This window comes from Capricornis sumatraensis, chromosome 1 (genome assembly GCF_032405125.1).
Source record: "Capricornis sumatraensis isolate serow.1 chromosome 1, serow.2, whole genome shotgun sequence".
In the NCBI taxonomy this organism is placed as follows: Eukaryota; Metazoa; Chordata; class Mammalia; order Artiodactyla; family Bovidae; genus Capricornis; species Capricornis sumatraensis.
Genome location: NC_091069.1, coordinates 162,975,755 through 163,003,109, shown reverse-complemented (window position 1 = coordinate 163,003,109; position 27,355 = coordinate 162,975,755). Strand labels below are relative to the sequence as shown.

At 42.6% G+C, this 27,355-nt stretch overlaps 1 protein-coding gene across 1 annotated transcript in view; it reads right to left on the bottom strand.

Moving 5' to 3' along the window:
- Window positions 1-17,080: 17,080 nt before the first annotated feature.
- The window catches only part of PLCXD2 (phosphatidylinositol specific phospholipase C X domain containing 2), a 51,395-nt gene continuing 41,120 nt past the window's right edge, over window positions 17,081-27,355 (bottom strand). Inside the window, exons 3-4 of the mRNA XM_068966788.1 lie at window positions 23,386-23,627; window positions 17,081-17,240 (exon numbers count right to left, since the gene is read on the bottom strand). Coding sequence (XP_068822889.1) covers window positions 17,081-17,240; window positions 23,386-23,627 — 402 coding nt within the window. The remainder of the gene's footprint in view (window positions 17,241-23,385; window positions 23,628-27,355) is intronic.

Below are 27,355 nucleotides of genomic sequence, written 5' to 3'. Positions count from 1 at the left end.
GAGGCCAAGAGAGCTGAAGTGACTTGCTCAGGGTCGTATGATTAGCAAATAATAGCAGCAAAATTGAATACGACCAGGCTCTTTAATCTGCTTGGACATTCTGTTCCCAGATGGCAGGAGAGAGAGTAACCCTCAAGACACCATTCCCCAGCCCCACCACCCCTGCAAGACAGTTAATACTTCTAGTTTATTTTTTGGTCATCTCTGGAACTGCCAAAGTGCTTTTTTTTTTTTTTTAAATAAATCACTTTTTCTACTAAATTTACAGTCGTTTACTAATTTACCATCCGCAGTGACTATTTATTGAGCACACGTAATCTTTAGAGGACTGTACACATAATTAAAAGTATATATACCCACACAAACAGACCCAAACAGGAGACTCTAAGGAGGCTGTGGTTTGATTTAAGACCTGTAGAAGGTTTAAAACCTTCAAGATGACTTACTCTTGTTTCAAAAATAGTCTCTAACGTGTTTCTGGGAAAGAGTGGGTAACATTTACAGAAGTGATGAAGAACTGTTAATAAACGTTTGTGGGTCTTCAAAGGGAGGATGTAGATGATAAAGAATTGAAACTGAGTCACCAGCAAGAGAGGAAGGCCTGGCAACCCATTCCAGTATTCTTGCCTGGAGAATTCCATGGACAGAGGAGCCTGGCAGGCTACTGTTAATGGGGTTGCAAAGAGTCAGACATGACTGAAGCAACATAGCACGCACACACCAGCAAGCACTTTAGAAATTGGCACCAAGCACAGAGCAAGACATGGTGCTGTCAGGACCAGAAAGCCTATGTTGGGCTTTCAAGTTACCAATACAACTACTTTCTATATTATCTCTTCTCAAGAATACTTCCATTATGCCAAGAGGATCAAAAAGAGATGAATTTTGGTAGAGAACAGTAAGATTTGGGAAAGTCTAGCCATTGGTTCTTGCCTGTATTGGGAATTCTTGTTAAGGAAGCAGAGCTAAGTTTTGTGAAAAACATCTTTTTGAACTTCAGGGTACATCTCCTTGGAATTGAGAGATGGGTTTTCCTTTGGTCAGAAAGAAACCTGCTTTCTGTAACATCTCTTGGCAGCCTCTGGCTTTTCTCTGTTCTTGCTACCTGCTCGTGTACTAACCATGGGTTTTCAGCTGCTTCCCTCATGAAATCTGATGAGATCACCACAAAACAGGCCCTGTGGATGACAGCCATCATTATATGGAAATCAACAAGGGCTCCAGCTAAATGCACCATATAAGACTTATCTTAAGAAGTGAATCCTTGAAAACATCAGCCCAGCAATGACAGAAAAGAATTCTGCCTAGTTAGAGTTCTCTGCAGGAAGTGTTTTTGATATTGTTTTGGCTTGAGGGGAAAAACAAAACAAAACAAAACAAAACACTGGACTTTGTGGGGGTTACCTAAGTGCACAGTGAAACTGCAAATTCAAACAGTTTGAATCCTGTCCTCCAAATACAGAGGTCTTATGTGAAAACAATCTCATTTTCATTTTGCTTTCCGGGAAGCCCTCCAAGGCACAGTGAATTGCCAAATTTTTGTGACCTTTAGCTCCTTAGCTGCTCCCAAGGGAAAATTGACCTTGGAGCTGTAGATAGGAGGGAAATAATTTTCAAGCTGGTGTAGAACAAGGGGCAGAAGTTTTGTTGTTTCTGTTTCCTCATTGAACAAAACATATGGGTTCTCCTGCACCAAGATTCTTAGCCCCTCTGAGGTCACAGACATGAGGACAAGTTGCGGACGAAGATGCACATTAATCCCACAGCCAGGATGGAGACCCAGGTGGCCAGTCAGGAGCAGTTCCCAGGAAAACATTAGGAATAAAAAATGATTAGTTCCTCTGCAGATTCACAGCTGATACAGGGCTTTCTGACTCTTCAGAGCATTTTAGGACTGAAATGAACTTTTAGGCACAAGAATTCCCCATGTAACTTTAGTTGGCTTCTATAGGTATTGGGACTAAAGATGGAGTCTCAATCTGTAGGAGAACCTCCTTAGGTTTCCTGTGTGTGTGCATGTGTTAGTTGCTGAATAGTGTCTGACTCATTGAGAGGAATACTGTAGCCTACCAGGCTCCTCTGTCTGTAGAATTCTCCAGGCAAGGATACGAGGATAGGTAGCCATTCCCTTCTCCAGGGGATCTTCCCGACCCAGGGATCAAACACAGCTTTCCTGCATTTTGGCAGATTCTTTACCATCTGAGCCACCAGGGAAGTCCCCTTAGGTTTCCCATCATTTGGCAACTGCTTGACCCATGGGACATCCATCTGGTCATGGAGTTAACCAAGAAAGGAATGGTGTACATCAAGAGACACCACGGGGGATCTTTAGGCCATACACATGTACACTGTCCCACAGGCATGGAATAGATTAAGGGACAGTGATTTGTTACCACTTGCTTTGCTTCTCTCAGCAAGAATTTTTTGAGACCTTACTTTGCTCATAGACATATGGGTTTGAAAGGTTTTTGCCTTAGAGGCAGACTTTATTAAGTAACAATTCGTGTCTTGTTTCCAATACACAATGAAAATCTAATTAGAATAACAATACTACCACAGTGACCCTAGCCCCAAGCAGTCACTATCTGAGTGGGTCTCTACAGCCTGGGAACAGGCTGTATAGTCATTCAGCATTTTTAATTTCTGAAAATAGCTGTGTATCCCATTCCTATCATTTGTAAGCCCTAGGAATCCAGAGAACTGTTTGAGTAAAAGAAAAAAAAAAAAGAGCAAAGAATTTGGAGTCCCAAGCTGTCTGGGACTTGCCTGCTGAGTGATATTGAGAAGGGCACTCACCTTGAATGAGTCTCAGGTTCCTTATCTCAAAGGATATCATCGGAAAATGACTCTTCTCTTATAGGGCTCTTATGAAGATTAAATAAAACCATACTGGAAAGTTTTGACATACTTAGCTTTCTCAAAGACAGAAATTTGACTGCAGAAATAAACTTCAAAAAAATTCCTGGTATAACACATGAAAAATTTGTGTGTTACATTAAAATCAAACAAACTATGGGGAGGGAGGTGGGAGGGGGGTTCATGTTTGAGAACGCTTGTACACCCGTGGTGGATTCATGTCAATGTATGGCAAAATCAATACAGTATTGTAAAGTAAAATAAAGTAAAAATAAAAATTAAAAAAAAAATCAAACAAACTAAACAATGTTTGTGAACCAGGAAAGAGAAACAATTTTCTCTCACAGTTTCAGAAAGAGATTAATGGACTAACATGTGGGCAATTGTTTATGTGCATGTGTAGTAGTTACTTTTCTGGAAGGGAGGAAAACCACTGTGATATTGATTTTTATGCCTGTACAGGATCAAAGATACCATGGAGGTGGTGGTGCCAATATGTACTCTGAGAATCCAAGCAAATAATTTAGAGAGGACTCCTGAGTCTTTTACACTTAAAATGCAAATAGTATAACTATTTGGTGGGTATTTTTCCCAGAACAGAGTGTAGAGAACATGAGTTTTGGAGTCAGACAGACTCCAACTTAAATTTTACCTCCTCTCATTAGCTCTGTGACTTGAGCAAGTATGTAAATTTGTTAAAGGGATTAAATGGGAAAAAAAAAAAAAGATAAAAGCAATAGTTCAATTCTTGGTCCTAAGAAGTACCAGATAAAAAATGAAATGTTACTATTTGTCCCTCTATTTCAGCTCAACTTTTCTCTTTATCCTAATGTTTTAGTTAGCAAAAATGATAGCATGTGAGCAGAGTTCATGTGGGGCCAGATGCATTAGAAAAGGGTGTTCCGGGGACTTGGTGATGCAATCTCTGTTTTTAATGCCTTTGCTGTCATACTCTTAGGTATGTATGAGGCAGATCACTAAAGAAACTCTTTGTTAACCAACCACATCTCATGATGGCATTTCTTTACCTTGATCTTGTAAATGCTCAGGAATTGTGGCTGCTTTGGAATGTCTGCCGGATGGCTAATTTAATTTTTAGGATGTATCTGAAAAAATAGTGCAAGCCTCATTCTGTCTACATTCCTTGGGTTCAGTTGAGTGGATATTAGCGAGGTAAAGCGAGATAGTAATTAAATCCTTGAGTTACCAGAGAAAGATTAAGATGGTGTAATTTCTTTCTGTGGAAATGGTGCCGACGTTGTATTTTGGTTGGGGCTCATGAATCTCTGGAAGAGAAAGGGGCAGAGATCTAGCCTGAGAATTGCCCAGGTTTCTTTAGGATGTATTCAGGGCTCCAGTGATTGCCGCTAGGAGTGGAAACACTTCCCTTTGCTCCTCACCTGCTCCTCCCCTTACCTTTCCTCAAAGAAGGTCCAGTCATTGCTGGCCTTTTGGTTATAGAGGGACCCAGTGGGCTGGGGACACGGCACATCCGAGGGCCAGTGAAGAACCTCTGCCTTTGTTAGTCAGCTTGCTTTCCTCAGTGACTCCCCCTAGTTTAAGCTCCTGCATATGCTTAATTCCATGACCGCTTGGGGAACGCAGTGGGTTGGCAATGAGGCAAAAGTGAGTAGAACCCTGGCTCAGCCTCTGACTGACTGAACTTGGGCAAAATAGTTATCTTCTGAGTTCTAACTCCTGACATGTCAAAGGAATGATACTGTCTGTATAATCTAGTCAATCTCAAGAATAATCTTCCACCACTTAACTTATCCAATATGCATGAAGTGGGAAGAAAAGCTGGGTGTACTCTCAAGGGGCCAGCAGCATTTTGGTCTCAAGCACAGGTATGACCTAGTGTGGGACACACAAGCTACAGGACTGTGGGTGAATCTGGCCGAAGTGTCTGGACTGATGACACCCTTCTCTTTCAAACCACCTCCATCATTATCTCTAAGAATTCCGGAAACTGGCCAGATGTGCATTTCACATTTTACTGAGCATAATATTGTCACAGAAGTCTATCAGTTTCTCATAATTCTTCCAGAACATTCCTGGGAGTCAGCCCCAGATTCATCCAAAATCACACATGGGGTTTCTGCCCGGGCTGCCCTCTCAATGGCCTCAACTTCTGCCTTGAGTTAACCGCAGGAGCCACTTAAAACTTCTGGTCACAGACCTCACAAGGGGATCATTTCAGTTCCATGAATGATTGACAAAAGTAGTACCAAACATTAGCTGGTCTCACACATGGCCCAACTCCTTCCCCAAAGGCAGTTCAAAAAAAAAAAAAAAAAAGGCCTCCTTATCACCAGGTTTCTAATAATTACAAGAACCAGGAACCATTACACAGAACTGCCAGACATTCGCAGTGACAACAGGACGATATTTCTAAGGCGAGTTATGTTCAGACCTAAAGAAGAGCGGATCATGCTTACTAAAAATAAATAACATATTTCCAGAATGCATACCCGGAGGGAAAGAGTCCATGTTTTTTGAGAATTATGCAACAATCTCAGCCCCCGCTAGAACAACTTATTCTACAGCTAGTCTGTGTTTTCCTATAAACCTCCAGCAGCAGGAGATGCTCCTCCTCAGGCACAAGCTCCTATATCTGTGGTGGTACCAGATATCCAGTTTGTGTGTGAATCTTTTTCACATTTGTTTATTATAGAGCTGGGAAGGGCCCTGTGACATTTACTACTCTGGGCAGGATAAAAATATTCTCTGGTCTGGAAAGAATACAGGCCTTAGCTTCAGAGAAAGATAACTTCTGTGTTGCCTTGTGTCTGTTCTTTAGAGAGAACCAAGCAAGGGCTTTAGCAATCCTTCGTCAAAGGTAGGAAACAGCTTGGTATCAGTAAATGATTGACCTGCTGCCTGGGGTGATCAGTTTAGGTAAATAAGCTTGATTCTGCTCCAGCAATTTCAAGATTTTTAACTCCCTAGGTTCCAGAGCAGAGAAGAGCAATAGGGCTTCCTGAGAGACCTTGTTATTTGAAGCTGACAATCCTCTGCATGGACAGTGTGTTCCTCAGAATAATTGCTAACTGTCCTCTCTGGTGTATCTTGAATCCATGCAAGCAAAATTCTGGAACAAAGCCATGACCAATGATAGAATTTCAATAAACTTCAATAAATAGGATTTTTTTTTTATAATGAAAGATTAAAAGTCTTTTGAAATATGTAGAGCAACAACAACAGTTTTCAAAGGAGAGAGAAACTGGAAGAAAATTACAGCGCATTCTTCAGAACACGTTAGTGGACAAATGATTGGACAAGCCCAATACACACACCCCCTGACCACATCTTCAGCAGAACATCGTGAGATGCTCTGGCTACAAGGTTGGGTCAAGTGTTAGCTTTGTGATCTTCAGAGAAATGCCTGTGAGCAGACGGAGCACCTACCTTGACTACTGCTTCTCAATCTGGTTTCTTCCCTCGGCTCCCTTCCTGATTCAGCAGCGGTGGCCTGCGACTGCTCTAATCTTTGTGTAACATTCTGGGATGTTCGGAAGAAGCATGGACACAGGCTTCTACATTCCCTCCAAGCACAAAATTTGGATGCTCCCCTCCGTTCCCTTTGCTGGCCTCTCTGGCTCCTGCAGACAGTGGTCACGAGCAGCAGCTTGCTTGCAGCCAGGTATGTTGACAGATATGAAGGCAGGAGCCCGTGCTGGGCTCAGCTGCCCTGATTGGCCAGTCATTACACACCAGGTCGGACTCTCAGTCCTGCTCAAGCCCAACCAGAGATCTGAGTGACAGTCAGAGAGCAGCACCACAGGGGGCAAAAGACAGGATCTGTTAGCTATTTAACAATCCAGATAAGCAAATACCTTTCAGGTGGATCTATGAAGTAGACAGAACAATCATATCTGGGAGGAAAATCCCTTTTATTTCATTCCTCTTTATTTTAGCAATGTCAGAAGGGAATTTGGAGGTCACTTAATCATTTTTTTTTGAAATTTAATAAGGAAATGTCTTTTATTGAACTCCTGTCCGGGGAGAATCATCTGGAAGTACCTTGAACAAATACGGCTATCATTTGCTGAGGGTGTACTATAGTTTAGGCATTTTATATATATTGCCACAAATCCTCATAAATATAACCTTGAGATTTTATTCTTTTTTTATGGATGAAGGGACAGAGGCTCAAAGGGGCAATGGTCAGGCAATGAGTAGGTGTCTAGTCAGGATTTTAGGGCTTCCTAGGCACTAGTGGTAAAGAACTCGCCTGGCAATGTAGGAGATGCAGGAGACGCAGGTTCGATCCCTGGGTCGGGAGGATCCCCTGGAGGAGGGCCACGGCAATCTGCTCCAATATTCTTGCCTAGAGAATCCCATGGACAGAGTAGCCTCGTGGACTACGGTACGGAGGGTCGTGGAGAGTTGAACATGACTGAACTGACTTGGTACATACACACAAGCCATTAAGTTGGTGGTAATTTGTTATAAAAGCAATATGAAATGAACACAGATTCTCTCAGAAATGCTCTTCACGATGCTCACTCACTCACTTAGCATCCCATTCCACATACGAATGCTTTTTATTACCATGATCTACCTGTTTGAAATGGCAGCTCATGAGTTCTAGTTCTTTCCTGCACATTAGGCACTCAGGGGGGCAGTTGAAAAATGATGGAAAAGGGCTCAGAGACTAGATTCTGCTGCCAATTCTGCCAGGTGGCTCTCTCTCTGGTTTTGTTTTCTCTCCTGTAACATTAGCATTGGGACAAATGCTCTTTGGTCCTTTCCACATCTAAAGTCATAAGATTCTAAAGTCTCAGTCATAAATATCACTGTCATATTCCTCTCAATCTTTTCTGGTGTGTGGCAAGTTATTTCTACACCCACTGGTTGCTGGTGGGGGATACTTTGGTAAAAGGCAATCTAATATCACATTTCACAGAGACCATGAAATGAAACTCTCTGGGCCCTGATTGAGAAAACACCCACCGGGGATCAGGGAGGAAAGTCTTTAGGCCAAAAAGGCAGAGATATTCTCAGGTTAAACAAAGAAGCACTTTCAGTGGCCTCCCTGTTCACCAAGAGCTCGGCTTCTAGGCCCTTTCTCCACAGGATAAATCTTGTTCTTTAGACCTCTTAGATTAAAGCCATGTGCTGGCCCTAGGCTTCTCTGGATGGGATGATGCTACTGGACAGAGGCTGACACTTCTGGGTCCCCCTTCTCCATCCATCCTATCCCCAAACACTGCCCAGCTGTGCAAACATCCTGGACTGAGCAGCACTTTGGTTTACTGGCGCTCATCCAGGCCATCCATCCTGGGTGAGGTTTGAGGCACATGGGTTTTGGCCATGATCCCTCCATTGCAACCCTCCATCCTGAGAATGAAAGGTTTCAAGTCTTAAAGATAATAACACTCATTTAGTCATAGTGAGCAGATCTGCAGAGGGGTAAACAAAGAACATACTGCTGATCAAGATGAATTTCTTTGGGGCAGGGCAGGGGGAGAATCCACAACAAAAATCCAGGATACTCAGGCATCTCAAGTTCAGAAAGACACAGAAAAGGAAACACTTTGCAAGTTGGAGGAATGGGATTTGGTCTCTGTATTGAGTGCTAACTGGGTACAGCTATCCATGGAACCGGGTGACCCCCAAAGCTTTCTCTCCTGAGTTTAAACTGCTTCCCTGGACAATGCGGAGAGAGGATAGTCTGAGCACAGACTTCTGCAGGAAACATGAAGACAGTTCACTTATAAAAAAGAGAGGTGATTTCCTATTTCAAATAGCAGTTTATTTATATAGTTAGTTAGTGAGTTAGAGATGTTCAACCAAAAAGAGCCCAGACAAATCCAATTCTTGGCAAAAGTGTGGTAGAATCAATTATAATTTTTTTTTAGCCTGGGAAAGAACATAAATTTAGGTCATTCCAATAGCTTCTTCACAGTGGACTCTTTTAAAAATGTATATTTGATTTGAAAGGGAATTTTATATCCCTTTTGAAAAACCCTGATCACTCGGTACAAAGAGAAGGCAACCACAAAAATAAATACAATGCAAAAAAAACTTAAAAAGGATAAATACAATAGAAATAAAATGATATTTACATTTGCTTACCTGGATGGTAAAGAATCTACCTGCAATGTAGGAGACCAGGGTTTAATCCCTGGGTCAGGAAGATCCCCTGGAAGAAGGCATGTCAACCCACTCCAGTATTCTTGCCTGGAGAATTCCATGGGTTAGAGGAGCCTGGCAGGCTACAGTCCACAGGGTCGCAAAGAGTTGGACATAACTGAGCGACTAACACTTCACAGATACTATTACCTTTTTGTTTTGTTTTTGCTGAATAAACAAGCGTCAAAGAAATTTTTGTCACTAAGCTGAGACCTTCCCCTCAACTGATCAGAATGGTTAAGTGATTAACGATATTAATGTTAATTAGGGTGTGGCCACTTTCCACCTTGCATCATTTTACAGACCACCAGTGATGTGAATCCTATTCTCTGAGCAATGCATATTTGGTCCAGTGATTATGCAACACTGTCTGAATTTATCTGCTTTCTCTTTCATTAACTGGTTTCTGTTAAATCATTTACCAGTGGACACAGTGGCTAGCAGTCAACCATGCAGAAGAGGCTGTGCTCAGTGCTCTTTGGAGGGGTAGGTGCAAAGTCCCCACCCTAGCACTAAGACCAATAGCTAAAGTATTTACTACGTGCCAGACTCTGTGCTAGATGCTTTTCACATATTTTCTTATTTGGCCCTCTCAATAACCCTTTGTAGTACATAGTGTTAGTCCTATAGTCTATATATTTAGATATATTAGTTTGCCTAAGATCACATGGCCACTGTGTGATTGAGTTGAGATAGAAACCCACGTCTATGCATCTCTGAAATGCCTGTTCTTAGTTTCTGGGCTAAATAGAATGTTTATAACCCAGCAGTAATATGATAAATTGTGATTAGATAATAAAGGGTTCATATATAGTACAATGGTTCCATTGTCATTGGGGCAATGTTTCAATGCAAGTAATATGTTCAGAAATTGAGTTAGACAAGCAGAATCATTGCACTTTCACCATGCAGGTTATGGGCTTCCCAGGTGGTGCTAATGTTAAAGAGACCGTTTGCTGATGCAGGAGATGAAAGAGACATGGATTCGATCCCTGGGTCAAGAAGATAGTCTGGAGTAGGAAATGGCAACCCACTCTGGTATTCTTGCCTGGAAAATTCCATGGGCAGAGGAACCTGGTGGGCTACAAAGAGTCGGACACCACTGTGGGACTGAGCTCTCTCATTTGCGCAGGTGATACCTGCTTCGCTTCTGTTTGGACCCAGTCCTATCTACATTCTGTCATTTTTTGTTAAAACCAAATGAAATGACTGGAAATGGTGCTTATCAAAGCCAACCAAAGTATAGTATGGTAGATTTACTCAAGAATCACTAAAATCACAGGCAGAAAATTCTGAATATGACTATTTTCTTTAACTGTTGTGATAACTTGAATAGAAATATAATTATCCCTAATTACCTGTCCTAAAATTCAACTTCAAGAAATGATTCCTTAGAATTAAATTTGATCTCTGTTAAACTTATAAACAGGACTTTTATCCAACCTATTATTTTTGTAGGTATAGGGCAAAAAGAGAAATTCACCAAAACTCAGTGGCCTCAGATACACTATCAAGAAGAGTTATGAGTGAGGGAAATATTAAAATCTTTACTGCCAACAGAAACTGTAGGCCCACTTTTATTTATTCTTTGCATGCACAAACACATGATCTCTTCATTGTTCTATTTCTGGGCATTTGGCAACCACTCAGAGTAACGTGGGACAGAGGTGTTAGTCAGATGAGAGCATGAATGTCAAGAGGACTGAGCCTAAGCCTTACAGAAATAGCTGAAGTGCTGAGGGGGAAGCTCGGAAAAGCATGGGTGACAAGGTTGTGTACACTTCATGCAAGGCTCATTTTGGGAATCCCAGGCATGTGCAGTTAATTTCAGTATGTGTGAGACAAGGCTGAAAAGGTCTTCGTCTAATATACTATAATCAGGTATTTTATTGATGCTGAGTCTGTAACTTTTCAAAACAAAATTAGGAGTGAACCAATAATAAATTGTGCACAAAGGAAAAGGGCCTGCCAGAGTTTTATATTTATTCTGAGGTTTAAGCCTATTTAGGTAGTTCAAATAAAACACAAGAAAAAACATCATGTCATCATACCTATTAAACTTTTGTTCACAGTTAAAATGAGGTAATCTGGCTTTACAATGACTTAGGTTGAATTAAACAGTTTGATCCAGGTTACAAGAAAGATGAGAGAGATATATTTGAACAATTATTTCCTAGGGGGGAAAAAGCCATGTGAAATGCATATGGATAAGATAATTATGCCACAAAGTACATTTCAGAGTGTCAAGCAGCATCTATGCAAAATTTTCTAACCTTAAAATTGGTATAACATTATTATTTTTTACTTAGCAAACAGCATGCATTGTCATATAAAACAAGCATAGAGGACAAAATATATAATAGAGAATTTATCAGATTCACATTATCATCTGAATTGACTGAGACTTACATTCACTATGACAATCTCTGTATTTTCTAGTCAGTGAGGTTAAGTATTACATTTGGCATATACAGTGTACAAATAATGCCACACATCATCTGTGTGTAATACTTATTACTATCAGGAATTTAAGTATACTAGCAGCAAGGTACCACTGTTTCTAGAATATGTTCTAAGGTTTATCATATTGATACCATAGATTTATGATTGAAGTGTTATTAGTGCTCTAAACTAATAACAAGTGTAAAACTGCAAATGTACAAAGCTACGGAAGGCCTAATTAACTTTTCAAAGTGCTGTGCTTCTCGCTGGGCTCAAAGCTTATGAGCAAGCCCCGACTATCTGAATGAAGCATACTGGCCCCAGTTCTGAGTTCCAATCAGGTCAAGTTCTAGTGATGGGGTGGGAGTAGGGGTGCAGAATAATGCATTGGAGGAGGATAAGGTGCAAAAGCCACTGTGGTCAGAGTGCATTTGCACACTGCTGAATGTATGTGCTTTTTATTGTAAGTTTTGCCAGCATCCACAGTAATCATCAGTTGATTGAGAATGACCAGGAGACAAGAGGAAGCGGTGGTATATATGACAGAGATGAGAGGGAAAGAGATGGAGAATGCCTCTACATTATTGATGGGAAGCCTCAGTAGACTGTGAGATAGAATTTCCAGTGAAGAGAAGATTTTATCCAAACTATGCAGCTTAGAAACAAATTTGAGAAGTGCGATTCATGGGGTCGCAGAGTCGGACACGACTGAGCGACTGAACTGAACTGAAGAATAAGTTTTGTTGGAGTAAAGACTAGAATACTATATCCACTGCAGGATAGAGTTATCATAGAATATTTTTACAGTGTCTTAAGACTGTGCTATGTCAACAATGTTAATAGCATTTTGTATTGTATTCCTCTGGTTTAGGACCAATTCAGTGATGACAGTGCCGTTAGCATCACTATTTCTTGTAAGAAGCTGGGGAAGCCAGGGGATAAGGAGACAGTGGAGCTCTCAGGAACAGTAAAGAGCTATGTTTGGAATGAAAGGTAAAGTTTCTAGCTAAACCACTTATCACCCAGTCAGATCACTCCTGTGTGTCCCAAGGCAACATCTGTGAGTGACAAAGCTCTGGTGGCAAATAATAGGAGGCAGTATGAGGAAGAGGGAAGTTAGTGGAATTTAGAATATGTCTGTTAGGGGACAGACATTTCTCTACCATACAAAGTAAATTTTCTATCAGTCTGCGCATTTAATGTTATCAACTTTTATTCACTCCCTTTTGGCATAACATGACTATTTTAGTGTGTATTTAGCAAAGCTCAGCTCACTAGCTCAGGTATTTCTTTCAGTCTCACTCATCTCATCTTACAGGTCACTAAAGGTGCTACTGATGGACAAGGTCTGTCATCCTAAGCCACTCTCTTGAGAAATGAACCCCGGTAGCATTTCTCTACACATGCCAAACAAGGAAGATTACCACCCCTGTGCACCCTCTGAGCACAGGCATTCAACCTAATTATTAAGGACATGATATTTGGGGGGAGCTAGTTGACTGTGGTTTGCAAAACTGCAGACAGCATCTTTATCCCAGATGAAAGAACCAATCTGTGCAGATTGAGCACAGAAGTGCTTCTTTGCTCTGCAAGGTGGGGGGCGGGGGAGGGGGTGGTTTCTCATGGCCATGCCCTGATCATTAGCTCATTCTGTTGTCCCTGGACCCTAACAGTAAATATGTGCAATCAGCCAATGAAGAACATTACAAAAACTTCAGCCGTAGCATGAACAGATTCTGTCAGATGGTCTAAATTTGTGTAGGATTTTTGCTTCCTAGAAAAAGCAGCAGTTTAATCTCCATCTTAATCTCTTCTGTTTCTCCACCTTTAGTTTGGCACTAAGCCTCCCAGCTGGGTTGTATGTAATAATAACATCTCTGTGGGCAGCACTTTCTTACTGTAAGATTTGGAAAAAAGTGAAAGTAGAAAATCATTAAATTCCAGAATGCTCCACTACACTGTCTTCTTGAACAGAAAGATAATGTGTTTGATGAGAATATAAGGTCATGTTAGAAGCAGGACTCTTAAGAACGATCATTACCTGGGCTCAGCTCTCGTGCTTTTGTTTGAGTTTATATAAAATTCTGGGTTTGGGCTGTGGCTTAACTGTTCTTAAGAATTCAAGGGTCTGGACTCAGTGCTGAGGAGGAAACTTAAACTTAATTACTATAGAGTCTAATACAGCAAATATATAATTTTTGGCATAACCCCCTTAGATCTGCCATTAATTTAAAATTTAATCCTCAATAATTGTTCACTTCCTTCCATTAATTCCATCTTGACCTTGCCCTCTAGTCCTAAGAATACCTTCTGCACCCATGAAACCACGCGGGTACCTCTAAAGGGTTCAGAGTTCAAGCCTTTGAACACAGCTCTACTCTGACAGAAAATGTTGTCTGTTGTTTTGCAAACCACAGACAGCTAGCTGCCCCCAAATTTCAGGTTCTTAGTAGTTAGGTTGAATGCCTGTGTTCAGAGGGTGTACAGGGGTGGTAATCTTCCTCCTTTGGCACGTGTAGATAGTAACCTTTGCGTGAAGCCATGGCGGTGTGGCTATGTGGGAAGTGGTCTAGGGAACTATAGAAAAACTCAGTATACATTTCAGAATAAATGTGGCCCCAAATCTTGTGAAACTAAAGATCTCATTGGCTCAGTCAAGTGGCTTTTTCTCTGATCTTGAAGTTCCTCCTGAGTGAATGCTATAGCCTTATTTGACCTGAAAAGTCCCCAGAACTTGTGAGAACAAGAAATGTGATTGGGTCACCATTTTTTTTTTTCTTGTTGGCAGTGGCAGAAGGAGTCATAGACCTAAAGTCTCTTTCCGGTTGGTCCCATCATTGAGTCTCCTGCTTGACTTGAGGTCAAGGAGCAGAACACACACATCCTTTACAATATATTGAGCAACTGGGTCTTAGGGCAGCAATTCTGCCAATTCAGGGGTGTTTATCAAGGATGAACTGTAAATAATCCTCCTCCTATCTCCCAGAACTCCCTGCGCAGAATTTCAAAATGCGTGCACAGAGGAGTGAGCATCTGCCCCTCCACAAAGAGCAAGGCTCCATGTATGCAACCTTGGTACCGTTTTCTGTGCTTTTTTATCATGCGAACACTGAGGTGCACTTAAATGTTACAAACAAGTGAAGTGCAACTATATATTTTAACACTAAAGGAGAAAATCAAGTAAACATTTCACTGAACAGTCAGCAGCCCTTGGGTATCATTGGCATCCTGTGTAGATACCTGTCAACACACCTGGCCTCATAGCACCAAGCACCTGGGCAAAGCTGAGGCTGAAATAAAACAGAGCAGAACAATTCTCCTCTTGCCTCCACATATCTCTTTGCCAAGTAACAAAGTATTAAAAGAAAGGAAATGATCTAGTCCTTAGCAGTTGACCAAGTGCTAAGATCAAGACCAAAATGAAACAATGACAACACAAATAAAACCCTGAGGGTAGGCTAGGGAATTTCAGAGCTTATCACTGAGGTTTAATATCAGAATTGAAGGAAGATTAAGAAAGCGAGGGCACTCACTTTCTTCTGCCTTTCCACAGAAAGCCTTAAAAAATTAATAGCAAAATCCCAGAAACCTCTTTGGAGAGAGATTCAAGTCTAACAGAAGGGACATATTTCCCCAGAAGCCTTTGTGTAGTGACCTCTCAAGCTGTGGAAGCTGAAGGCTGGGGCTTAAATTACTCTAAGCAAAACAAAGGCTGGAAGACCAAGCATGGGCGGAGGCGGTGGGGGGCGGGGGGCGCATGTGCTCTCAGTAGCTCAGCTTGGACACCCCCACTGCAGGCAGCATGCAAAATCCAGCGATGAGCATCAGAGAACACGATGAGGAAGCTGCTGGGAGGTGTCCAACCATCTGTATAAATGCACACAGCTGTTCAGGATTCCAGGTTATCTTTCTGCTTTAAGGATCCAGATGCTGGCACTTCCTTAGGGATTCTCAGAGAGTTGAGAGAAACACTCAAGTGCTCACACTTCTGTGCCCAGCATTCTACTTCCTTCCTTTTCATCCCTCTTCTAGAGGGTTTTCCTCTGGAACTGAGGGATCCTTAGGACCCATTTCATCTTCTGCTCCAGTGTGTGGCTTGGTAGAGGCATCTCAGGTCTGGACCACACCTACACATGAACACCGTCCCCAGCATGACTTGGGGGACCAGAATGTCTACAGCTTCTACAGTAGAGTCAGAAGTCACTCACGGTCCTGAGATGCGCGGTCCTCTTGAGGGCCATCTGGCCTGCTGAGAAGAGTTCAGGAAGCTCCTTGGTGACTGCTCTTGAAGTAAGAAGCACTGAAGATAGTTAATCTATAAATACATAAATGAATAAATAAATAAATAAAACACAAGAGGGCTGTTTGTATTTAAGCACCTCTTATCAATAAAAAATAATGATAATAATAATAAAATCCCCTCTTGAGTTTCAAAGCCCTCCTGCAGTGATTAGTAGGCTCAGAATAACCTGCAGAGAGTAGAACAATCAAGACACAAACTGGAAGTGTTCCGACACTGGGTATTACTCGCTGGATGACATATCATCATCCTAAATGTTCCCGAGGTAGTCTTGTGTTCAAGGATTTACAGAATGGCTCCACATTCACTTGGAGCCTCCTTAAATCCATTGCACTTTCCCATGCATCCTGTGTCTGCCTCCGTAGTGTCATGGACAAGGTGTATTCCGTTAGTGTTGAGTCCCACAGAGCAGACTCGAGTTCTAGACAGACAGCAGTGAAATGCAATTCCAAAATCTGGCTGGAAGATCCCACTCCAAAGAGAACTTTGCCAAAATGATGCAGGCACTTGCCCGACAGCCAGTCTGGGGAGACCTACAGAGTTAGCTCAAAGAAATACGGCATGCAGCAGACACGCACGTCTGTCTCCTGTTGGGCCTCAGATTGAAGAGATGCACCAGTGTTGTCCCTTTCAGTTTTAAGAGTGGGCCAAAGAAATGGAGAGGAATCAGTGTTTTAAAAGTGGGAAACATCTTTCTGATACCAGGGACAGTATGCACTGTTTATCTGAAGAATGAAGGTGACCAATTACCAAGCACAAGCATGCCAAGAACAGCTTGTGGCTGAAATACCTTGGTGATAGACACATCTTACTCTTGGGGTGGAAGTGGTGACATTCAACACGCCTAGAGAAAACTGGTGCTTGACCTTTCTCCCTTCAGAGCCCCAGGGTGGTGAATGAGCCACCCCACAAGGCAGTCCACATCTGCCTTGAGCCATCCTTTGGATCAGGAATGCCTTTCTGCTTCATCCTTCTCTCTGGCTCAAATACAGCATCCTGGAAGACAACAGGGAACTGGGCCAATTAGGGGACACTCAGCATCCCAAAGGAAACTGGAGACCCCATTTGCATATTATATTCAACATCATATGCCATTAGGGAGACGCTGACCTTGACCATAAGGAACATGCTTTCTTCCCTTGAACTTCAGTTTTTAAAAAGTCTCATTTGGGAAAAATGCAATTAATAGCCCTATAATTTTATCCAAATAACCTTGTGAGGAGGGGAAAAAAGTGTCCCGTCCTCTTACTCACTTTACCATCACTGCCCAGGGGCCAATAGGAAACCCTTCAGAACTCTAGCCTGGATCAACAACTTCAATATTAAGTTAAATAAAAAATTAAATCAACATTTAGCCAAAGCTCTGTCCTCCTGTAGGAGGTCATTCAATTCAATGACTGTCGTGGCAAAGTCCACCAGGTCTACAAAGTCAGACGTGATGATGTTGACCCCCATGGCTCCAGGCTTCTGAGTCTTCACCCAGTCCAGGATGGCAGGAAGATTCCTATGCAGGAGAGTATTGGGGCAAGACAGAACAGAGAATTGTGTTTAGAAAAGGAAATTACACATTTCTGTTAATATAACAAAAGCGTGTCAATAGACACAAACCCCCACGCTTGCCTCCAAGTTGGTCTATTTAAATAATCTCTTTGAGGGACAGAGTGATGTCTATTCCATCACACACCTGTACTTTCAGAATTTCTGTGCTGGAAGAGGAAATTCTTTGCCTCAATCACCAGAGACAAAATGTCAACAGGACCTTGAAAAATTAAGATCAAGAGCCTAATTATCCGAGAAGGCAATGACCTCCCACTCCAGTACTCTTGCCTAGAAAATCCCATGGATGGAGGAGCCTGGTAGGCTGCAGTTCATGGGATCGCGAAGGGTTGGACATGACTGAGTGACTTCACTTTCAGTTTTCACTTTCGTGCATTGGAGAAGGAAATGGCAACCCACTCCAGTGTTCTTGCCTGGAGAATCCCAGGGACGGGGAGGCTGGTGGGCTGCCGTCTATGGGGTCGCACAGAGTCGGACACGACTGAAGCGACTTAGCAGCAGCAGCAGCAGCAGCCTAATTATTGGAGGGTTCTTTAATTTTTTTAACCATGAAATTTTTTTTATCATGAAAACTTTAAACATATTGCAACACTGAAATAAACTTACAGGAAGCATCTCAAACATCTAGATTCTACCACTAACATTTTACTCCATTTGTTTACCACATATCTGTCCATTGTGCTCAGTGCATGCTCAGTCGCTAAGCTGTGCCCAATTCTTTGTGACCCTATCAATCCATATTATATTTTTTGACAAATTCCAACTACAAACATTTATATGTGTGTGTGTGCTAAGTCGCTTCAGTCATGTCTGACTCTTTGCGACCCTATGGGCTGTAGCCCGCCAGGCTCCTCTGTCCATGGGATTCTCTAGGCAAGAATCCTGGAGTGGGTGGCCATGCCCTCCTTCAGGGAATCTTCCCAACCGAGGGATCGAACCTGCGTCTCTTACGTCTTCTGCACTGGCAGGTGGGTTCTTTACCACTAGCACCACTAGCATTCCCCTCAATACCTCAGTAAGAAGATCATTAACTAGGGTTCAGTATTTCTTTTCAATTTTTATTTTGACATAAATTTTGTACGCAATAAAATGCACAAATCTTAAGTGAACACTAGTTGAGCTTTGACAAATGTATATACATAATCCACAGCCATATCAATGTAGAGAATATTACCAGCATCCCAGAAAGTTCCTGAATTCACATTCCCCATCGAACCCTGCCCCCACTCTCCCAGAGGCAATACTTATACTGATTTTCTTTTAACCACAGATTAAATTTGCCTGGTCTAGAACTACACATAAACCATGCATTTTCTGTTCTTGTGTGTAAAGCTCTTTCACTCAGCATTATGGTTTTGAAAGTCATCTGTGTCACTGCACGCATCAGCAACTTGTTCTTTTTTTTAATCACCGGATAGTATTCCACTGTATGCATACACTGCAATTTATCCACTTTCTTATTCATGGGTAAACAGGATATTTCCAGTTTTTGGATATTATGAATAAAACTGTTATGGTCATCTTTATATAAGTCTTTTTTAATGAACATTTATTTTCATTTTTCTTGGGTAAATATCAAAGAGTGAAGTTGTTTTATTATATGTGAGATTTACATTTGGTTTTATAAGAAGCTTCCAGATCTTTTCCCAAAGAGGTCGTTTCATTGTACATTTCATGAACAAAGTGTAAGAGTTCTGGTTGCTTCACATTCTCTCTCAAATTTGGTGCTTTCAGTCTCTTTTAATTTTAGCCATTCTAGTGGGTGTGAAAGGTTACCTCATGGTGTTTCACTTTGCATTTTTCTGATAACTAATGGTGTTGACCAGTTTGTCATGTACTTACTGGCCATTTATGTATCTTCTTTGGGAAGTATCTGCTTCATTCTTTTACCCATTCTCCCTTTTGCTCTTTTTCTTTTAACTGTTGAGTTGTAGAAGTTATATATTCTGGATACTATGCTTTTTGAATATTTTATCCTCCCCTGTAGCTTGCTTATTAATTTTCTCAATGGCCTATTTTGGTGAGCTGAATTCCTTAATTTTGATGGAGTTTATCTTTTTTTTTTTCTTTTATGGTTTTTGTAACTTAAGAAACTTCTGCCTGCTCCCGAGTCACACGATATTTTCCTGTTTTCTTCTAACAGTTTTATAATTTTAGCTTTTATGTTTAGATCTAAGATCCATCTCAAGTTAATTTTAATATATGGCGTGAAGTATGGGTCAAGGCTCACTTTTGCCATATGGAGACAGCAGTATGTGTGGCTTCTTAACAGACCAATGCTTGTTCACAGTTGTCTTACAGACAGACTGTCAGTCTAATGTTATAGTTTGAGGACTTTCTATGTGAACGCCAGAATGTTATGTCCAAAGAAGCTCAGAATTCAGAGATGTAAACAAATGATGACAGTTTGATGTGATAGTTCCTATTAGCAGTAAGTGCAAACACCATGGGTGGTATAGAGGAGGGAGTAACGAAGCACTAAGTTTTACATTATGGTAGAATAGCTCACTAAATGCTTGCAACCTTGAAGATGCTGCAAGGAAGACGCAAACCAGGGCTAATGTTTTGTTAAGAGACTGGAGTATTTTTAGGAAGGATTTTCTCTAGGTAAAATCTGAAAATAAACTGAGTTTATTTCTCAATGGCCCCATTTCTCTTCTTTTGGTAACACTGTCCTTGGTTGTCACCGTCTCTGCTCCTTGTTCTGGGGAAGCTGCCCTCCCTCTTCTGAGCACACAGCCGACTTCTCAGTCTCCCCCCGGCAACCCTGTCAAGGCCACGCAGCATTTTGTCTTTCTCTTTCTCTCCCTTTTATCCTGACAACTACAATCAGTTCTGGGACTCTACAATCAGCCATGGGCTAAAACACATCTCATATATTGATTTGCATTTTTAGATTCATAGCTGATTAGGACTTAGTAGGCCACTATCACAGGGGTACGTCCATTTTAAACTGGGACTCCTGAAGACTTAGTAACACCCTTGATTTGACTATAACCTATTCAAAGTCTCTGTGGCTCAGTCTCTCCCCCAGTAAAATGGGGACCATAATAATACTTCATATAGATTTAGGGGGAATTAAATAAAGTAATGGGGGCTTCCCAGGTGGTGCTAGTGGTAAAGAACCCGCCTATCAATGCATGAGAAATGCAGCTTTGATCCCTGGGTCAGGTAGATTTCTTGGAAGAGGGCATGGCAATCTACTCTAGTATTCTTGCCTGGAGAATCCTATGGACAGAGGAGCATGGTAGGCAACAGTCCATAGCGTCGCGAAGAGTCAAACATGACTGAAGGAACCTGGCACAGCACACACAGCAAAATAAAGTTGGCACATAAAGTAATACGTGTAAAGTGCTTAGACGAGGGCCTGGGATATAATAAGTACAGTGTAAGTACTGGGAGAAGGAATCATAGTAGAGAGATTTAAGGGTGGAGGTAGGAAACTTTCCTAAAGCACAAAATGCTGTGTCCTGAGAGGGGAGGGTCACAAATGCAGTCTTCCTTTGGAGGCAGAGATCTGGAACAAGGAGTGGCCCACAGGAAGGCCACAGCAGCACAGAATCTGATGCATTCAAGCCTTCTTGGGGAAAAAAAAAAAACCCACCCGCTTGTCTGTATTTAAGGATGAAATGCAGGTGCCACCTTCTGGTCATCACGGGGAAATGAGAATTAAACATCTGGTGGAGGCACGTCGGCTGACTCAAGCCAGAGCCAACAAAGAGCTCTGTGTCACCTTTGGGTTCACGTGGCAGCCTTCCCCAGGGCACGGATCAGATAACCAGGATTGCGCACAAAGAAAGGGGGATGCAGAACCCACTGTGAGCAGGAGCTGCTTCATTTCCTTAACTCTTAGCCTTCCCCAAGGCCTCTTTACCAAGAGATCAGTGCAGACGGCTGAGCCACATACTGCTTTCGGTCCGTGAGGCACTGAATCTCACAGACTGCAGAGCAGCTCAGAAACGTCCCTCTGGCTTTCTACCCACTGAGAGCAAGGCTGGTCCATTGTGGGGATGGGCTTGGCAGGCCTGTTTTGGGCCAGGCGCTGTGGGAGGCACTTTCCTGTTAAGACTCCACAATCTTGTGCGGTGTTACTAAACCCACTTAACTGGTGAGAAAAACCACAGCTCAGAGTGAGTCCTCAGGAAACTTGTCAAAGGCAGCCTGTTGTAAAGGGACTGTGTTAGTTTTTCAGGGCTGCTGTTAAGAAAATATTTGAACACCAGAACTTTATTTCCCCACAGCTCTGGAGGTCTGAAGTCCAAGATCAAGGTGTCGACAGGTCTGGCTTCTCCTGAGGCCTGCTCCTTGACCTGCAGACAGCCACCTCTCTGCGTCCTCACAGGGGCTGTTCTCCGTGCACACCCATCCCCAGGGTCTCTGCATATCCTAATCTCCTCCTCTTATGAGGACACCCGTTAGATTGGGTCATGGCTCACCCAAAGGGCCTTATTTTAAGTTAACTACCTCTTTAAAGCTTCTTTCTCCAGATAGAGCCACATTCTGAGGGACTGGGGGTTACGATTTTGACATGTGAATTTCCAGGGAACGTGTGCTCAGTCATGTCTGACTCTGCAGCCCCATAGACTGTAGCCCACAAAGCTCCTCTGTGTATAGGATTTTCTAGGCAAGAATCCTGGAGTGGGTTGCCATTTCCTCCTCTGGGGACTAAGATATATCAGGCTAATAAGATAAAACAATCTTTATTTTTAAAGACTTCCTCTCCCGTGTAAGTGCAACTCTCTGCACAGACTTCACCGTAGAGAATCCCATGGACAGAGGAGCCTGGAGGGCTACAGTCCATGGGGTTGCATAGAGTTGGACATGACTTTCACTTCACTTTTTTCAGTGTTACACGGAAATTTACGTGTTTATTTTTCCTCACAGAATGTACATCTGTGGGGGCAGAGACTAGATTATTCATCTTGTGTCTCTGGATCTAGCTCCTATTCATCACTGATTAAGTAAATAAATAATATTGCTCTACAAATTTACCAAAGGCATAAGGAAATGGTATGGATATGTGAGCATATACTATACAAAGGAAAGTTCATAATCCTGATCTTGGTTTATGAAACTCTTTCCCAAGTTAAGTACAGGTAATTCAGTGAAGACAGTGGAGACACAAAGAAAGGGGTTTCTAGTTCTGCTCATGGCCAACACAATCAGGAGCTCTCAGGTTGTTATCTAAATGACTGCCAGGTGAGCTCCTGTTATAGGAAGTCACGCTACCCAAACCACCCAGATAGACAGGGACACAGTTTTTGGATGGATCTTTCATTACCTGAACAACGGCGCTCAGCACCTAGAACAGAACTTGGGAATGAAGTGATTCTTGTAAATATCCCTTGTTACCCAAATATATTAACTTTCTCAGCTCTGACTGCAAGGGATGACTTATTAGGTAGATGTATTTATAACACTGCATTTATACAGAGGCATAGGCATACACACATACTTGTACGTATATAAAAGCCATCCTTTTTCTTGACAACACCTATCATTTATCAGTGTCCAGGATAAAAAACATCATTTAATACAACATTTCTGGAGCTTCTCCTGCCTAACTGTACAGTCAGGATCAATTCTGCTCCAAGGATGTATCTGAAGCTATGACATGGTGGGCGGTATCCCGAGCTGCTTCTTAGGACTGTCACTTAAGGAAGGGAGGACATCCTAAATCCTGGGTGGGCCACCTCTGAATCACTAGCACCTGGCCCAGAAGCTTCATTTAATGCCTCATAAGAGCATGAGTGCTTGGGAAGCTTCGAGGGCAGGGGCAAGAACAAGACAGAACTGCAAGCCCACCGTGAACAGGAGTAGACTGCTGGTGGCTGAAAGTGCTTTGCATATTGAAATTTAGAGTATTCATGGTATGATATGTGTATTTCAACAGAATATTTTATTTAGAGATCCTCTGGCTACGGTTCATGTAGGTCACCTCAAGTGCACAGCTTTTTCAAATACTATGCTTTGGGAATTTTGTTATTTTAAATCTTCAAAGTATACAGTTTTACTGCTGTTTATTCAGAAGAAAATCAAGATAAAGAGATTTTTTTTTAACGCTCACTTGTGGGAAGGAAGCTCATTCCTACCTGTGAACCAGTGTGTTCTTGAGGCCGCCAACCAGGCCCCGGGCAATGGTCTTTACTCTGGGTGTGAGGATAGCTTGAGACACGTGGAAGGAGCCATGGGGGGGGCGCTCACTCAGTGTGGTCTCCAAGAATAGGATGAGTTTGCGCACACTCGTGGTATTGGCCCAAGGTGCTGGGATCCTCTTTCCAGGCCACAGGAAGGGGTATTGCTTGTAGAAGGGACAGTGATAGAAGATAAGAACCTGAAATGTTCAGAACAAACAAAGGAGGGCAATTCATGAGCCACACTCCTATCAGTGGTTATTCTGATATTCAGTTAGAGGCTAAAAGTAAACAAGCAGTGCTTTTACCATCCAAATTCACGGACTTCTTCAATTCTACCCTGACCCTCTTCCCTTGGGAATCTCTGGACCCCAGGTGGAGAACCTCTGTGGTTAGTCCTGTGTGTAAGTTATGACTCCTATGCTCACAGAATTGACCCTGAACCCTTGGGTTGAGATCGACACACTGAACTAATCTGAGAGGTCTCAGGTTTTCAGTTGTGTGCGCTGATTCTGAATGAAATCTGCCAGGTGAGGAAGGGAGAGCAGGAGCTGCACAGGACAGGGAAAACTTCGAGTAGGGGATGCGTCTCCATTGGGCCCTCTCAGGATGGTGGTGATACTAGCAATATTGCTAAAATAATTAGCGAGCTACATTGCAGCATTAATTAGCTTCTGAAGGCAGCTGAGAGACAGGGATTGTCCCAGTCCAGAGCTCTGCTGCTTAGGTTTCCAGAGTGAGTGAGTGAAAGTTGCTCAGTCATGTCCGATTCTGTGACCCCATGGACAGCATAGTCCATGGGATTCTCTAGATCAGAATACTGGAGTGGGTAGCCTTCCCCTTCTCTAGGGGAATCTTCCCAAACCAGGGATCGAACCTAGGTCTCCTGCATTGCAGGCGGATTCTTTACCAGCTGAGCCACAAGGGAAGCCCAAGAATCCTGGAGTGGGTAGCCCATCCCTTCTCCGGCAGATATTCCCGACCCAGGAATTGAACCGAGGTCAGTAGTGTATTTTCTCTCCTCCTGGGTGGCAGGGATTCTTTCCTAAGGGAATGTCCAGCCTGTGTATTTACATTCCCTGGACTGCAATCCTTGGATAGCTGGCCTGAGAGCATAATCCTCCAGGCACCCAAGGGCAAGACTCTGAATGTGGGTCTTGTTTCCGGGGCACATTCAGCTGGTGACTAAGGAGCCTAACTGCTCTGGAAGGCCTGGAGCAAGGGAGCGCCAGGCTCCGTGCACTGAACAGACTAATGGTTGTTCTCGTTGTGTTTAATGGCTCTGAGTAATGTCTGACTGACTACTAATGATGTCCGTGGTAAACACATGTGTTAATGAGGTTAATCACAGGCTCATCGTAAGCAGATTGCCTGGAAGATTGGGGAGGATTTCCTGCTGGCGTTGTAACTGGCTTGTTTGGAAGGCCGGGGTCTCCAACGTCCATAAGGGTGAAGAGCTGGCTGTGGGAGGAGAGGCAGAAAGCTGCATGATCCTTCAACATGGCCCGTCAGACCACTTCCTGTGCTCCTGGCCCCTGGGCAGAGGGTCAGGGGTTGAAAGGACAGTGCCGTTCTTCACTCTGCCTTAGAGAATGTGCAAAAAGGACACATTCTACAAAAGGGGCTTTATGCCTTTCCTCAGGAGCCTCTCAAGTAATCTGATCCTGAAGGTCAGAGGGGTCATTTCTGTTTACAGTAGGAGGTTGGCCTAGCACACCAGGACTCCTTTTACAGAATTCTAGGGGCAGCAGCTTGCCCGGGGCCTGTGTTTGGCATCAGACTCCCGACCTCACTTTGCTGCATTCCCATCTGAGATACTCTTCCCTCCAGCTCAGCAATTCATGCGCCAGTTTTCTCCCGAGACTCAGATTTAAAATCTCATTTCCTGTAAGAATTATTCTTTAATTGACCTCTTCTTATTTTGATCATTCTTTTCCAAGGGCCCCGGGATGTAGATTTAGACTATATACTATTTTTCAACTGATGGCTTACAAACGCTTTTCTTCATACAGTACATTTGAGGCAGTTTTGTCTCATAATTGTATATCAGTTGTCTTATATTTTACTAATGTCACATATTCTTACCTTCTCATTAAGATTCTAAATACTGCCAAGTTGTAGATGAAATCTTCTCATTCACTGTACCTTCAAAACCCATAGCCACTAATGTACCAGCACATACCTGTGAGCTGGGATGTAATTGCATATGGAGTAAATGAAATGTGACTGAATGGTTGTACACTTCTTGCCATTAAATTATGGTAATAAAATACTCTAGGGGTTACATGCAAGGCAGCTCACTACATAATGAATATTTAAAGTTTAACTGCCAGTGTGGCATGCTCCAACAGTGAGGAGGTAACTGAGGCTCTGCTGGAGATCTCTTTGTTCAGCTTTTAAGAGGCATGGCAGGGAAAACCTTTGGGAAAGAAAGTGGAACAAGGAAGCCCTGAAATTCAAATTGATGACATGAGCCCTTTTTCTGACATGTCATCACAGTCTCTTTCCGTCATAATTTTAGGGGTGTTGCTTGTTGAATGATATAGATGAAATTCAGTTCAGTTCAGTTGCTCAGTAGTGTCTGACTCTTTGCAACCCCATGAACTGCAGCACGCCAGGCCTCCCTGTCCATCACCAACTCCTAGAGTCTACTCAAACTCAAACTCATGTCCATAGAGTTGGTGATGCCATCCAGCCACCTCATCCTCTGTTGTCCCTTCTCCTCCTGCCTCCAATCCCTCCCAGCATCAGGGTCTTTTCCAATGAGTCAACTTTTCGCATGAGGTGGCCAAAGTACTGGAGTTTCAGCTTTAGCATCAGTCTTTCTAATGAACATCTGGGACTGATCTCCTTTAGAATGGACTGGTTGGATCTTCTTGCAGTCCAAGGGACTCTCAAGAGTCTTCAACACCACAGTTCAAAAGCATCAATTCTTCTGCGCTTAGCTTTCTTCACAGTCCAACTCTCACATCCATACATGACCACAGGAAAAACCATAGCCTTGGCTAGAAGGACCTTTGTTGGCAAAGTAATATCTCTGCTTTTTAATATGCTATCTAGGTTGGTGATAACTTTCCTTCCAAGGAGTAAGTGCCTTTTAATCTCATGGCTACAATCATCATCGGCAGTGATTTTGGAGCCCCCCAAAATAATATCTGATAGTGTTTCCACTGTTTCCTCATCTATTTCCCATGAAGTGATGGGACCAGATGCCATGATCTTCGTTTTCTGAATGTTGAGCTTTAAGCCAACTTTTTCACTCTCCACTTTCACTTTCATCAAGAGGCTTTTTAGTTCCTCTTCACTTTCTGCCATAAGGGTGGTGTCATCTCCATATCTGAGGTTATTGATATTACTCCCGGCAACCTTGATTCCAGCTTGTGTTTCTTCCAGCCCAGCGTTTCTCATAATGTACTCTGCATATAAGTTAAATAAGCAGGATGACAATATACAGCCTTGACATACTCCTTTTCCTATTTGGAGCCAGTCTGTTGTTCTATGTCCAGTTCTAACTGTTGCTTCCTGACCTGCATACAGATTTCTCAAGAGGCAGGTCAGGTGGTCTGGTATTCCCATCTCTTTCAGAATTTTCCACAGTTTATTGTGATCCACACAGTCAAAGGTTTTGGCATAGTCAATAAAGCAGAAATAGATGTTTTTTTGGAACTCTCTTGCTTTTACAATGATCCAGCAGATGTTGGCAATTTGATCTCTGGTTCCTCTGCCTTTTCTAAAACCAGCTTGAACATCCGGAAATTCACAGTTCATGTATTGCTGAAGCCTGGCTTGGAGAATTTTGAGCATTAATTTACTAGCAGGTGAGATCAGTGCAATTGTGTGGTAGTTTGAGCATTCTTTGGCATTGCCTTTCTTTGGGATTGGAATGAAAACTGACCTTTTCCAGTCCTGTGGCCACTGCTGAGTTTTC